The sequence below is a fragment of the Boleophthalmus pectinirostris genome, unplaced genomic scaffold (assembly GCF_026225935.1).
Source record: "Boleophthalmus pectinirostris isolate CB_2022bp ecotype Guang Dong unplaced genomic scaffold, ASM2622593v1 HiC_scaffold_14, whole genome shotgun sequence".
NCBI lineage: Eukaryota > Metazoa > Chordata > Actinopteri > Gobiiformes > Gobiidae > Boleophthalmus > Boleophthalmus pectinirostris.
The window spans coordinates 29,310,555-29,325,768 of NW_026571047.1; the positions used below are offsets into that span (position 1 = coordinate 29,310,555).

A 15,214-nucleotide genomic window follows, 5' to 3' on the forward strand; every position below is an offset into this window, starting at 1 on the left:
GTGCACCTTATAGTCCGAAAAATACGGTAAGTTTCAGCGCAATGAAAACATGCTTTAAAGGTGCATTGCGTAACTTTTCTGTAGTGGTCCATCACCTGCTTGTTTCTATGGATATGTCATTGCTCTGTCTGGAATGTTCCACAGTGTGACATTAAACAGCTCTACTTTATATTTATTCAATTACAGGTGTTTTTTTTTAGCTCAAAAATACTTAGAAAAACAACATTCTGACTGTGAGCGGCGTCGCCTCTCCATAGATCTGTCTTGTAACTCCATCTGGTTTGATCTCCACGTAGATAGAAAAGTTTTAATGCCATACTGTGGAACATTCCAGACAAAGCAATAACATCTCCATGGATAAACACGTTTGACGGACTCTCCACCAGACAAATTACACAATGCACCTTTAATTTTAGTTTATTTTGGGGCTAAAAAGTTACACAGTGGGGCTTTAAAGTATTAAATATTTACTTATTCATTAAAAGTTTGGTCCCTATTTCTGCAGGTGTAGGTTGGACTGAAGAGAAAGGCCAAAAGCAACAGCAGCAGCAGAGCACAGAGAGTTTTTCAAAAGGAGAAAAAACCAGAAAGAAACCAGGAGCAGAAATGAAATGAAGTAATGATTTAATGTAGTGATAAAAATATTATATAAATGTTATAAATATTATGTTTTATTCTTTATTTTATACACGGATGAGTGAGTGAACGATGTGGGACTGGGCGTGTCTGGTTTCTTCGTGCTTTGCTGTGTCAAAAATGGTGATATTGACATTGATGGGAAACATTTTATAACAATAGTAGCACACAAATGAAAGAAATAGTTGAAAATATGCATATTATTGGAGTATTTTTTGTGATATAATAGAAGTTGTGAAGTGAATGCCGTGTGTTATCTGATGCTTTTGTGAATAAACAATGATGTTTTGATTTGTGTGTTCAGAACAGTGTAAAAAAACACGCAAAATTTTAAATAACATACAAAAATGAGCACCAACAGTTAGCATGAAGGATTTTCTGATGTGTTTATAAAATCTTAAGGGTAAATTTTCTGAGTGGGATTTCAGAAAGATGGAAAATAAGGACTGTACCCATAGAAACTATAAAAATATAACTAAATATTAAATCTTTTCAACGGTAAAAAGCTCTCAAAATGTCATAACAGATTGAAAATTATCTATTACTTACATATTGTATGAAAAATCAAACTGAATTCATTTTATACTGTGATGAGATTAAAATAAATTTGTCAAATACTGTGAAAATCCTTCATGTTCCATCACCGAAACACAAATGTGACCACAGTGGAAAATCTCAATAAAAAGAATCTGTTTTAAACTAAACTCGTTGAAATGAAATGTCCTTTTCTTCTCATTTCTAATACACGAGGTTTGCTTCTTGACAAAACATAGTATTTTGTAACTATATAAATACTATAATATTAGATACTACACTGCAAAAAAACAGTATCTAGGTAAGTTAAAGTGACTTGACAATTAAGAACATTTGATTTTATTTGAGTCGATTCAACTTGACAAGTAAAATGATCTACCATTGGAATAGGTCGTTTTTTTCTTAATTCAAACAACATTAGATTTTGTTTCATATTTTATTTTCATATTTTAAGAGAGAGAGAGATTTTAAAGAGTTGTTGTTCTTCTATCTTAACTGTAACAAAATGTATTAAGCACAGAAAGTCTTGTTCCACTAGCAGATCACTTCTAGCCTGATTCATCAGCTGGTTTCACTTTGTGGAAACCGTCTGTCCTCGCAGCATTAGTATTCGTTCGCTTGACGGTAGGCGGGTACTTTTTTCATTTAACCAATCAACGCTATTTGGTCGTAACGTATGTAATGCACCAAATCCCGTAGGAAGAAAGGCAATAACGTCTTTTCTCTTAATAAAATTCACCAAACATTCTCTTTATTCTGGCTTTAAATCCTCAGTCTCGGGAATCGTTGCCAACACAGAATGTCTGTCTTCGTCTACGTCCATCTCGACGCTTTGTTTACTGTTGTGTTTTACCACAAAAGGGACTCAGACAGACGCGACGAGTTTGACGTCATGACTTCACAGCTCTTCTCTGATTGGCCGGTGTGCGATCTACAACTTCCGAGGTTTTTGTGAACCGTTTAGTGTATTCTGATTCCTGACCTAGTCACTGGAGAGAAATGAAACTGAGTGGAGGCACTAGGTGGCGCTAGATAATTTTACTTGTCAAGTGAAATTTACTCCAATCATGATGAAACTGTATTCATTCAAATCATCTTAATTTATCTAGATTTGAGTTTTTGTCATGTACTAAAACAGTAATTGAAATGCATGCCAATTTGCCAAATATCATAAATACAAACAAAAAGTAAAGGAGTAAAAGTAAATAAGTAGAGTTAATTTAATATACTGTACAAAACTGTATTGTGATGTTTAAATATAAGGCCTTACATTACAGTATTATTACACTTTATAAGTTTGCTGTGACTCTCGAAGAGCTAGAAAGTCATATTTATTTAATTCATCGCTCATTCATACTAGGTAATGTGGGTGAAGAGTCTTGCCCAGTGACACAACAGTAGTACAAACTAGTCTGATGTGTGAACAAAGCACATCTGTATTAAATCTACTGAAAATAAAAACATATATAAATAAATAATGCTTTTTTATTGAGATTTTCCCAGTATAAAATGGCACTGATTGTACATTTAAAGCAGCAGTGAAGCAGCAACAATGACAATGGCCTGTTCTTCAGCCTCAGTGTGACTTTATAAACTCTTTAATAAACCTCTATCTTCTCTCTGTTTTTATTCTACTATCTATATTTTTAAAGGGCCCATATTACGTTATTTTTTTAATCTGTTTTAATGTTGTTTCTCGTCACAAACAGACCTTGAGTTGTGTTTTGTTTCATTCACACCTTTAAAAACACAAACTCTGCATATTTAGGCTGAGTTCTTCTCCCAAATAGAAAACACTCTGTTCCACCTTGTGATGTCATGTGGTAACACAGGAAGTGCTAAACCAGGACTGAACCAGAAATAAATCAGACCTAAACCAGGACTAAACCAGAACTGAACCAGGACTGAGTGGGTGTCCGCAGGCAGAAAGACCAGCGTTCTCCCTGTTCTCTCTCAAGTCTAAGATTAGCCCTGTTTTAGTTCTGGTTTAGTCCTGTTTTAGTCCTGTTTAGTTTTAAGTCCTGTTTTAGTCCTGGTTTAGTCCTGGTTTAGTCCCTGTTTAGTCCCTGTTTAGTCCCTGTTTAGTCCTGGTTGAGCCCTGGTTTAGTCTAGTTTAAGTCCTGTTTTTGTCCTAGTTTAGTCTTGGTTTAGTTATGGTTTAGTCCTATTTTAGTCCTCTTTTAATCCTGTTTTAGTTCTGGTTTAATCCTGGTTTATTCCTGTTTTAGCCCTGGTTTAGTCTAGTTTAAGTCCTGTTTTTGTCCTAGTTTAGTCCTGTTTTAGTCTTGGTTTAGTTATGGTTTAGTCCTGGTTTATTCCTGTTTTAGCCCTGGTTTAGTCCTATTTTAGTCCTGTTTTAATCCTGGTTTAATCCTGGTTGAGCCCTGGTTTAGTCTAGTTTAAGTCCTGTTTTTGTCCTGTTTTTGTCCTAGTTTAGTCCTGTTTTAGTCTTGGTTTAGTTATGGTTTAGTCCTATTTTAGTCCTCTTTTAATCCTGTTTTAGTCCTGGTTTAGTTCTGGTTTAATCCTGGTTTATTCCTGTTTTAGCCCTGGTTTAGTCCTGTTTTAGTCCTGGTTTAGTCCTAGTTTAGTCCTAGTTTAGTCATGTTTTGGTCCTGGTTTAGTTCTGGTTTAATCCTGGTTTATTCCTGTTTTAGTCCTAGTTTAATCGTGGTTTAGTCCTGTTTTAGCCTGGTTTAGTCCTGGTTTAATCATGTTTCAATCCTGTTTTAGTCCTGGTTTACCTGGAACTGCCAATCTTTACTGAACTAAAGGTAAAGTTAACTTGACTACAGTTTCATGACACCACAAGCTGGAACAGAGCATTTTGAGATTTACAGATACAGACAGACTGATAATAAAGTGTTACTCAAACATGTGAATGAAACAAAACACAACTCCAGTCTGTTTTTGATGACGTCACAACATTACAACACGTCTCAAACCTCACAAGAGTCACTTTTGCGTAACACGGGTCCTTTAAACTCCACTAAAGTCACACGTAAACCACACCGTAAATATTTCTCGGCACTTACTTCCGGCCTCGTGTCGAGTTATAGCTCCCTCCGTACTTCTTCCGATTTAGGATGAGAGCTGCAATTTCTGGTACGTAGCGAGCAAACATGGCCTACATGCATAAACAGAAACAAAACAAAAGCATGCACGGGGCTCTCCGGACACGGGCGCCCCCAAAATACTTACTTTCGACCATTTACGGCACTATAGGAGCCGCCGTATTTCTTTCGATTTCCTATTAACTCTATGATTTCAGGGACGTAGCTGGCAAACATGGCCTAAGGAGGAGATAGACAGAGAAGAGGCTAAAGCAGGAGACACAGGAGCAGCGGCCGTGTCAAAAAACGTTCAAATGTGAGATTAAAGAAGGCAACCCAGCTCCGTTACAGTCCAGATTAAAGCTGCACTGTGTAACCTGCTTGTCTCCATGGAGATGTTATTATTTTTGGCGTGACTTTAAACATTTCCATCGAAGCGTTTATTCGTTACGGGTGTTTACGCCGCTCAAAAATACAATATTTCCTTCTGTGAACAGGGGCGAGTCTCCACAGATCTGACTTGTAACGCAGAGTAAAGCTGTAACCTGATTGTTTTCCTTGTCATAGGCGAGTTTCATTGTTGACAAAAGCGCGCGTTGCATGCTGGGAATTATTTTGGTCGGCGGCAAGAAACACTAATTTCGACATGACGGACGGAGCGAGAAAGCACGTAAAGCACAGGTGTCAAACATACGGCCCGGGGGGAAGATCCGGCCCTCCAAGACCTTTAATGTGGCCCTTGGGTGATTTTCTACTAAAATATTTTAATGATATTTTCTATTAAAATATTGGTAATTTTCTGTGGTGTTTATCACAGCAGCGTCTCCAGCGTCTCTGTACGTGGCCCCTCCCACCAGAGCAGCACAAATGAAGACTTGTCTCTTTCCAAACGCTCTTAAAGGACGATCGTTTTGACTGTTGACCGTGACACAATCATCAACAAAATGTCCAACATGAGAAAACTGGAGCCGAGTGCAGGATTTTACAAGAAAAACTGACTTATTCCTGTTTGCAAACAAGTTCATGTTAAAACTTTGTGTTGAAATTGAATTTTTCTTCAAGTTTCAGGTTGTTCATAATATTATAATAAGAAAGAGTTCATCAATTAAAAAAGATTTCTGTAATAGATTTGTGTTTCTCTGCACAAATATTTGAACTTATTGTTATTTTTGGGGTTTATATGACATGAGTTTTCTGATCCGGCCCCTTTGGGATCAAAGTAGGCTGGATAAGGCCCCCGGACCAAAATGAGTTTGACACCCCTGACGTAAAGGGTATTGATCCCGGTTATTTATCCACTCTAACGACAGAGGACCGAAGACGATTTGACCAGAAATTGGTCATAAGCATCGACGGACGACAAATCACCCTTTTCAACCCCGACAAAAGGTGGACCAAACCAAATTTCTGGTCAGAATCGCCAACTACCTGGACAAATATTCACTTGGGTGATATCCACAATGACTTGGTGGAAACTCCTGGGCCATTCACAGCAGAAAAGATGAAAACCTCCAAGAGTCTCGATGTGTTGTTGAACTTGTTGGAGTCCACGGTTTGTTAGGATCTTCTACGTTTGCTCTGCGAATGTTTGAAAGCCGTTTAATTCACCGTTAGCGGTTCTTTTCACTCAGAATACGAAAAAGACATTTTCCTTCTTCCGTGCTTCTATTTGTGCATCCGATAATGCAGCAGGAATTTACCATTATCGGGGATAAATACACGAGGTTACGCACTGTGTTTCTTGCCTCCGACCAAAATATTTCCCAGCATGCAACGCGGGCTTTTAATAACAATGACGTCAGCTGAAACTCGCCTATAGACAGGTTTAATTTTTACCGTGGAACATTCTAGACAAAGTAATAACATCTCCATGGAGACATCAAGTGACAAATATATAAATTGTAGTTGAAATCACCCATTTCAGACACAGGATACTGCTAGATCTTTATACAATATATAATAACACAAAAAACTGTTCAAAGAGTATGCAAATGTAAGTATATTATGAGTATTTCTCTATGTTATTTTATTTTTTTATTATAGAGCTTTTTTACTGCAGCTGGAAGTGTCCCGCTGTAGGTTTGCAGAACGTCCGGTTAACAATTTTCTATGGCAAAATGTCTGTGGAAATGTCTCGTGTATTTTCCACCAGCTTCATAAATCTGCCCCATCACCAAATCTTCATCCAACAAGGATAAACATGAAGAACGTATCCACAACTATCAAGGTTCAAAAAAGACAAAAACTGAACCATGAACCATGACCAGCATTAGTGAACTACTGAACAAAACAAACGTTATGGCAGTCATTCTTAAAGAGTGGGGAGTATGTAGGCGACTGAAGGCGAGGGTATGATTTTTCCATGTTTTGTTGTGGTTCTGTGGAGTGGGGGGGGGTCACGAAATGTTTTCTTCTTCCTAGGGGGGCGTGACAGAAAATAACTGAGAAGTAACTTGTTAAGTCAGACTGATTCTACGATTAAAATTAAAAATCGATTTCATAATGTTGATATTAGCAGATTTGTGCAGTTCAAATGCGAGACGTCTTGTGGGAAATATTATGTGTTGGTCATGCTAATTCACCTAATATTATGGACTTTGGAATGACAACAGGGTGGAAAACACGTATGACTATCTATAGGTCTATATAACATGTTTTTTCTGTACTTTGAGTGCCATAAAGAACATGTTTTTCTGGACTTTGAGTGCCACGAAGCAGAAAAACTGACATATGTGGACCCCGTGGCATGTTCCCACCCATGATAAGGTGCACTGGGTCAGCAGTATTGTTCATTTTCTTGCTGTATATGCTAAATCAACAAGTTAATGTTTTGTCAAGATGTAGTATAAAGCTACCCCTGATTTTGAGTTGGTCAGAGGCGGTGGCAGTTGTACTTGGTAATCAACTTGAATCTCTCTCAATGGAAATGCTAAAATAAAGTGGCCTGTTCTCTCGGATTCTCCATCTCCTGTGCTTCTTTTTAGGACACGCATTGAACCTTCCGAAAAAACCCACAGTCTCCAGGGCCCCGTCCACACTAGTACTCCAGTATTCGAGTCGTTTTCGTTGTGGATATAATATTCGTCCACACTAATCCCACGGAAAACGACTCCAGAGACGGAACAATCTGGTGCCGCCAGCTCCCGCGAATTCATCTGAGAACGAATCTGATCCGGCACCGTGTGGACGCCTGAAAACGCTGATACTCTGATGTAGTTCAATGCGCCGCGAAGTAATTCACCGCCAAAACACTGAGAGGTTAGAATATATGTCCATTCATATAAACGTGTGTCTGTGTGTACGACCTGCAGACGTTTAATCTCTGAAAAGTTTCACATGAACCATCTCCAACGCGATAGAAACACAGAACAGACTCACCATCAGCAGAACACCCCTCTGTCACAGAAACAACACTCATATTCCACTGAGTCGTGTCCTTTAGTCCGACAGAAACTGAACCGCATCAGCGCACAAGGAGCGAGCAGTTTTTTTAGTTTATGCAAATGAGCCATGCAGTTTTAAGTTTCATTTCTGTAAAACGTAAACAAATATTCTCAATGCTGTGTGGATAGGGAAGGATTGCGGACACGGAAACGACGTGTCTGGACGCAAATCGTTTCCGATACGGTGATATGGTGATGTGGTTCAGTGTAAACGTAACCTAGGATACCATAACGTTGGCTTTGTTCAGTAGTTCACTAAAGGTTGTATAGAGGATTTTCCAAGGAACGAGAAATCCAGCGACTGTTTGTCCTTTTTCAAATGTTGCGCATGCGTGAAACCACCCCCCCTCCCCTACAGCTCCTACGTAGAAACACCTCCTCCCTCCTCCTCCTTACGCCAGAAACAGGTTTGTTTACAACTGCTGCACATGACTTGTAAACAACTAACTACAGTGTTGGTTAGGCAAGACGGAGAAGTGAGGAGCAGGGAGAGAGGAGAGGAGAGAGGGGAGAGGGGAGCGGTGCGCGGAGATTCTGTGCCCGGAGAAGTAAGGAGCAGGGAGAAGAGCAGATCGGGCAGCGGGGAGAGGAGCAGGAAAGGGGTGCAGAGAAGGTTGCGCGGAGATTCAGTGCGAATGAACTAGCTACAACACGCAGCAGCAAGCGGACTCTTTCTTTGCCTTGAAAATTACGTTTTCAGACATAGGATATCGCTTTCGTGTCCTGAAAAACGTTTGTGTAGCTCTTGGAAATAAAGTACGTTTTCATAATAAGCAGAAGTTTCCTGTCCAGGAGTAATTTGTGGACCAGTGCGTCAGTCTTTAGACCCTGCGTCTGCTTCAGTCGCGCCATCGCTGGAATGAATCTTCAAGAATCACCTTAGTTTGGCTTCGCTGCTTTTCCCCTTGTCTTCTTCTTTCAGCGACCTCAAAAACGGACTTTCTTTTGCGGCGAACTGCTCCTGGATTCTTGTCGCCATTGCAACAAACTTTGTGCGAACTGCGAGGAAGATATAGGTCAAAAAAAAGCCGCTAAGAACTGTTGCGTTGGTGGAGTAAACAGCGTCTGTGCGTCTTGCGTCTGTGGACTGCGTGACAGTCGTACGTAAACCACGTAACGGCGGCGCGCAGGCAAGTCAGTTACACTAGAAACGTAGGGAGTTTGATTGACAGCCTGTCAGCTCACAGATAACGAGGCAGTGTCGTTATCTATTGGCAAATGTTTAGCCCCACCACGTCCAGAGTTGATGAATTTTTATTCTCTTTTTTTTGGTCATCATAATTACAAGGCTACTGCATCTCTATAATCTATCATTGACAACTTGAAACAAAACAAAAACAAAAAAAATCCTCCATACAACCTTTCACTAATGCTCGTCGTTGTTCACCTTTAAGTTTTCGTCTTTCTTACCTTGATAGTTGTGGATAAATTCTTCATGTTTATCCTTGTTGGTTCAAGATTTGGTGATGGGGCAGATTTATGAAGCTGGTGGAAAATACGCGAGACATTTCCATAGATATTTTGCCGTAGAAAAGCATTAACTGGAAGTTCCGCAAACCTACAGCGTGGCACTTCCAGCCGCAGTGAAAAAGGACTATTGCTATTCTATGACTGAGACACATTGTAATTGGTCAAAGTATTATATAAACAGATGATTTTTATTAATTTATTTCAGAAACAAAGAAAAATGCAGGAATAATTCTGTAATATTGAGAGACTGGGTTGCCAAAATAGTGAAAAAAAAAAATCTCTGTAAATCTGCTAAAAATTTAATTGAGTCTCTAATTTAAAAATAGAAATGAAGACAAATGTAGAAATGGTGAAAATCAGATTAAAGTTTGGACTAAAAGGAAAAAAAAAATATCATAAATGAGGAGTTTATGGGTAAATAAAGATAAGTAATAAAAAAATAAAAGATAGGGGAATCCTTTTGTGCCATGTTTAGTCCAACAAACACATGTCCAGTTCATTTGGAGAGAGGAGAGGGAAGAGATGGAGCCTTCAGATTCTGACTTTTACAACTAAAACAAATTCAGACAATTATTATATTAAAATAAATTCTGCTGTTCTGCACTCGTCACTTCAATAAATCAAATTGTTTTTATGTTCTTATGTGTTTTAGCTTCTGACGATTAAAGTGAACTGAATGTAGAGTTGTTTTTGTTTCAGTCAGAGCCTCAATCTCACTCGATCTTTCTCTTTTTCTCTCTCTTTCTCTCCTTCTTCCGCTCTCTCTCTCTCTCTCAGTCCATCTCTCTCCTCTCTTTTTTCTCTTTCTTTCTTTCTTTCTCTCTTTCTTCTCTCGGGTTCCTCTCTTTTTCTCCCTCTTTCAGACCCTCTGTCTCTCTCCTCTTACTCTCTCTCCTTCTCCCTTTCTCTCTCTCAGTCTCTCCCTTTACCTCTCCTCCTCTCTCTCAGTCTCTCTCTCCCTCTCTAGTTCTCCCTCTCAGTTTCTCTCTCTCTCTCCCTCTTTCTGTCTTTCCCTCTCTTTCTCTCTATACCTCTCCCTTTCTCTCTCTCTCAGTCTTTCCCTCTTTCTCTCTCCCCTGCCTTTTTTCTCTTTCTTTATTTCTCTCTCCCTCTCTCTTTCCCCCCTCAGTCTCTCTCTTAGTCTCTCTCCCCCTCATTCTGTCTTTCACCCTCTGTCTCAGTCTCCTTTCTCCCTCTCTCCCTTCTCTCTTTCTCTCTCTTTCAGTCCCTCTATCTCTCTTTCTCTATCCCTGTCTCTCCTCCCTTTTCATTTCACCCTCCCTCTTTCTCTCTCCGCTCTTTCTCTCTCTCTCTCTCCCTCTTTCTCATCTCAGACAAAATGACTCTTTTTGTCACGATCTCGTGTTTAATCCTTCACAGATTTTCCTCTAAATCTCCCAAAAGCTTCTGTCGTTCAAAGTGCCTGATGGTTTGTCTCGTTTTCTCTTGTATTTACGTCTCATCGGCGCAACACGATCTTTTGATTTGATTTCCGACTTGCATCTTCAAATTTTAAGTTTACAAATCAGAATCCAGTTCATAGTTCATATTATACATTTGACAAAAGACTGAAATATTAATTTATAAACTAATAAAAGAACGACACATGAGTCAAAAGTCTGAAATCTTTGAACAAATTCCATCTTTTCAGTTTTTCCAAATGAACTGATGGAAGATCATGTTTCATCAGATTTAGAATTTTAAATGTTGTTGAATTTCTCACTTTGAATTTTTAAACTCTGAATAAATGTGTTTGAATCATTTTTTGTCTGAATTTCAGTTAGTGAAATTTTGCGTAGACATTTTCAAAGTGTTTAAAAATTCAAAAAAAAAAAATCACACACACTAAAATATTTACAAGCCCTCAAATTCAACAATTGAAATTCAGAGTGTGATATTTGAAAGATTTGCAGCAAAGAGCCAAGAAGCGAAGGCAGAAGCAACTGTCCCCAAGTGACCAGATCTAACTCAGCCTGCAGCCTGAAGTGACCCGAATCCGATTTTTTCGCCCCTATGTGACCTGTTTTTGAACTTTTAATGACAGTCTGAACAACACAGATCAGATCAGGCCAAAAGACTTGGTTTAGACCTGTTTTAGACCTGTTTTAGACCTGGTTTGGTTCTGGTTTAGTCCTGGTTAATTGCAGCTCTTGATGTGTTCCTGGTCTGTAATGGTTGTCATCTACCAGAGGTTCTATAGTCCTGTTTTAGTCCTGGTTTAGACCTGGTTTAGTCCTGGTTTAGTCCTGGTTTAGTCCTGGTTTAGTCCCGGTTTAGTCCCGTTTTAGTCCCATTTTAGTCCTGTTTTACTCCTGTTTTAGTCCTGGTTTAGTCCTGAGTTAGTCTTTGTTACCTCCACCAAGGAGGTTATGTTTTTGCCGGCGTTTGTCTGTTTGTTTGTTTGTTTGTTTGTTTGTTTGTTTGTTTGTTTGTTTGCCTGTTAGCAACATAACTCAAAAAGTTATGGACCGATTTTGATGAAATTTTCAGGATTTGTTGGAAATGTGAAAAGGAAGAACTGATTTCATTTTGGGGGTGATCCGGAAGAAATCCTGGATTCTGGATCACTTTGAAATTTTAGTTCACATTGTGGTAAATGGGGCCAAAAATTTAGTTTCTCAATATCTCGGTTAATTATTGACCAAACACCATGAAATTTGACTCAGGGATGGACAATCAGATCCTCTTTCATATTCCAAATTGAAAGATACAAGACAAATATTTATGGAAAACACAACTAGAAAAGCTCTCAGAGAGCGCAGACCTCCGCCAAGGACTAACCCCATTTTTTATATAAATTCTGATCTTCTGGATCAGATCCGGATCAGCCTTTGGAATATGAAAGAGGATCTCATTGTCCATCCCTGAGTCAAATTTCATGGGGTTTGGTCACTAATTAACCGAGATATTGAGAAACAAAATTTTTTGGCCCCATTTACCACAATGTTAAGTAAAATTTCAAAGTGATCCAGAATCCAGGATTTCTTCCGGATCAGCCCCAAAATGAAATCAGTTCTTCCTTTTCACATTTCCAACAAATCCTGAAAATTTCATCAAAATCAGTCCATAACTTTTTGAGTTATGTTGCTAACAGACAAACAAACAGACAAACAAACAAACAGACAAATGCCGGCAAAAACATAACCTCCTTGGCGGAGGTCTGCGCTCTCTGAGTGCTTTTCTAGTTTAGTCCTGGTTTAGTCCTTGCTTAGTCCTTGTTTAGTCCATTTCTTAACAATTTTGGAAACTTTTAAACCGTTTCTGTCTCTGTTTTTAAATCTCTTTTTAAAACACATTTGTTCACTTTGCCTTTTGACACAGTTTAAGATGTTGACATTTTATTATTAGATCATTTTTATTAGATTCTGTTTTGATTCATATATTGTTTTATTGTTTTTATTTAATAATGTCCTGTAGCACTTTGTTTTTAAAGTGCATTATAAATAAAGTTGCAGCTGCAGTTGCAATAAACAAAACTAAATTTAAAAAAGCCAATAGGAAACTGCTTCTGTCTTCACAATCGATGCTTTTTTCTTGGCATCTTGGATTTTTACTGCAAATTTCACACTTTGGATTTTGACTGTTGAATTTGGGGCTTGAAAATATTTGTGCTGAATATTTAAAAGGTGAATTTGCAGTTTATAATTTTTAAAAATGTTGAAAATGTAAACTTCAGAATAAAAATAATTCAAGATAAAAAAATCAAAGCAAGAAATTCCGTGGTATTTAAAATTCCAAATCTAATGAAACAAATAATCTTCCACAATCGTCATGGTGTTTGTTGGAAAAGGGAGTTGGGATGAAGTCTCCTGAAATTAAAACACTTTAAAATGTAAAAACTGTGATTAATAAAATGCAATAAATGAAAAATAACAGCATTATGTCACAACAACAAATGCTGAGATGATCCAAAGCCGAACAAATTATTAGGAAGATTTACTTTGCTTTACTACAACTGATCTGTGTCAACTAAAGGTGCACTGTGTAACTTTTCATCTGCTTGTTTCTATGGATACGTCATTGCTCTGCCTGGAATATTCCACAGTATGACATAATAAAAAAAAAATAATAAAAAAATAATAATAATAATAATAATAATTTTGTTTATTTATTTAATTAATTAATTAATTTATTTATTTATTTAAACGGTGCATTGTAGTGAGGGCCCAAACTCAAGTTCACCTAGGGCCCCCAAATTGTTAACTCCAGCACTGCATGTAAAGTCATGGAAAATTCGCTTTACATCATTAAAAAGTCATGGAAAAGTTTTAAAATTTTGTTCAGTGAAAAAGAGTGGGAACCCTGCTGCCATAATAATAATAATAATAATCATAATGGATGTAAATAAAATTTTAATTGAAGTAGCAAAAAAATAAAACTACTTTCAGATCTGGTTTTGTAGTCGGCGACCGAACTAATAAGACAAGTTTCTAATCCATCATAATTCAAATAAATAGAGACAGTGGGGAAAAACAGACCATAAATATATATTAAAAAATAAATAAAATAAAAAAAACGGTGCATTATAGTGAGGGCCCCAAAGTCAAGTTCACCTAGGGCCCCCAAATTGTTAACTCCGCCACTGCATGTAGGTGTCGTAAAGTCATGGAAAATTCCCTTTAGGTCATGGAAAAGTCATGGAAACGTTTTGAAATTTTGTCAGTAAAAAAAGAGTGGGAACCCTGCTGTTAGACAATGGAACATTCCAGGCAAAACAACGACATCTCCATGGAAACAAGCGAGAAAAGTTGCACCTTTAAGACTCACGACAGCTGTGCCTAATAATATGTCCGGCGCTTTGGTCGACGCTCACGAGCACAAACACAGAAATGGTTGGATCGGACGTGCGCCCAGTGTGAGGTGTAATAAAGTTCTGAAGTTTTAAACATGTTCTCTAGATAAACATGGATGCATTTTTTTACCAGTCCTCCGAGGATGAAGAAGACCATGAAGAGTCTCCCCAGCGTGGTCTTGGCGTACACGTCTCCGTACCCCACCGTCGACATGGTGACCATCAGGAGGTACACGCACTCCCAGTACGACAGGGCCTGCGAGTTCTGAAAGTTCTCCCATGGGTCCCCAGAATTCTCCACCTGGAAAAAAATGACCAATTATACACGGAAATGTCTACATAGATACTAAATACTGCAGATAATATATGGGGTTTCAATAAGTCTTTTTTTCTAGAATACAGCTTCATAGGAATAAATTTAGCGTATCGATTTTTCAAAGCGTCTAAATGTTACAGATGCATCACAAATTTCTGACTTCGGGTCATTGTGCAATACATACTGGGAAGGATTTTCCGAAAAAGTGAGCATCAAACCGTCATGTTTGTTTTCCCAGCGGGATGTGACAAAGACACAAAGCAAAATCCCGATCCCTCGCTCAAACTCGGTTACGAATTTAAAAAGTCAACGTCAAAGCGAAAGGCACCAGCCGTTCACCAGGAAACACCTTCCACCGCAAAGAGACCAAGACGTGATGTTGCTGTAGAGTCGAACAAGAAAGTGCGAGCTCGGCCCGTTTGTCTTCTGCACCTCTCGATTAACAAACGGGATTTTGCTTTGTTGTCGCTCCAAATACAAAATGTTCGCTGCAAACTCGGGATGATTTCGTAGGCAGCCACAGGTTTCATTTTTGGTCCTTCCTGTGGATCAATCCTGCCCATCACCTTCACCTTTCACTATTTTTCAATTCCGTTCTGAAGGGAAACAGTTTGAACAGAGGTTTGCAGTCGCACACATCTGATTCACTTTTGCATTTATGGAGTTCGCAAACTTCCGAAGCCCGTTTCTCAAACTGTTTTCCGCTGTTAGGATCCAACAACCGCACGATTAACGATGTCCGAATCCCAGAACTACAATATGACAATATCAGAACCAGAAACAAAAGCGATATGGTTCAAAAGACTTGAAAAGATCGACTTTGTCAATAGACGCATCCCACTGGGAAAACAAACATGGAGGTTTGATGCTCACTTTTTCGGAAAATCCTTCCCAGTATGGATTGCGCGATGACCGGAAATCCAAAATTAGTGATGCATGTGTGGTAACTATACGCACTCATATACTCTCA

General features: G+C 38.5%; 1 protein-coding gene across 1 annotated transcript in view; it reads right to left on the minus strand.

Moving 5' to 3' along the window:
* LOC110163239 (calcium-activated potassium channel subunit alpha-1-like) overlaps positions 1–15,214 on the minus strand; it is a 248,254-nt gene that overhangs the window by 88,877 nt on the left and 144,163 nt on the right. Inside the window, exons 8-9 of the mRNA XM_055150045.1 lie at positions 14,059–14,229; positions 4,372–4,463 (exon numbers count right to left, since the gene is read on the minus strand). Of these exons, the coding sequence (XP_055006020.1) occupies positions 4,372–4,463; positions 14,059–14,229 (263 nt within the window). The remainder of the gene's footprint in view (positions 1–4,371; positions 4,464–14,058; positions 14,230–15,214) is intronic.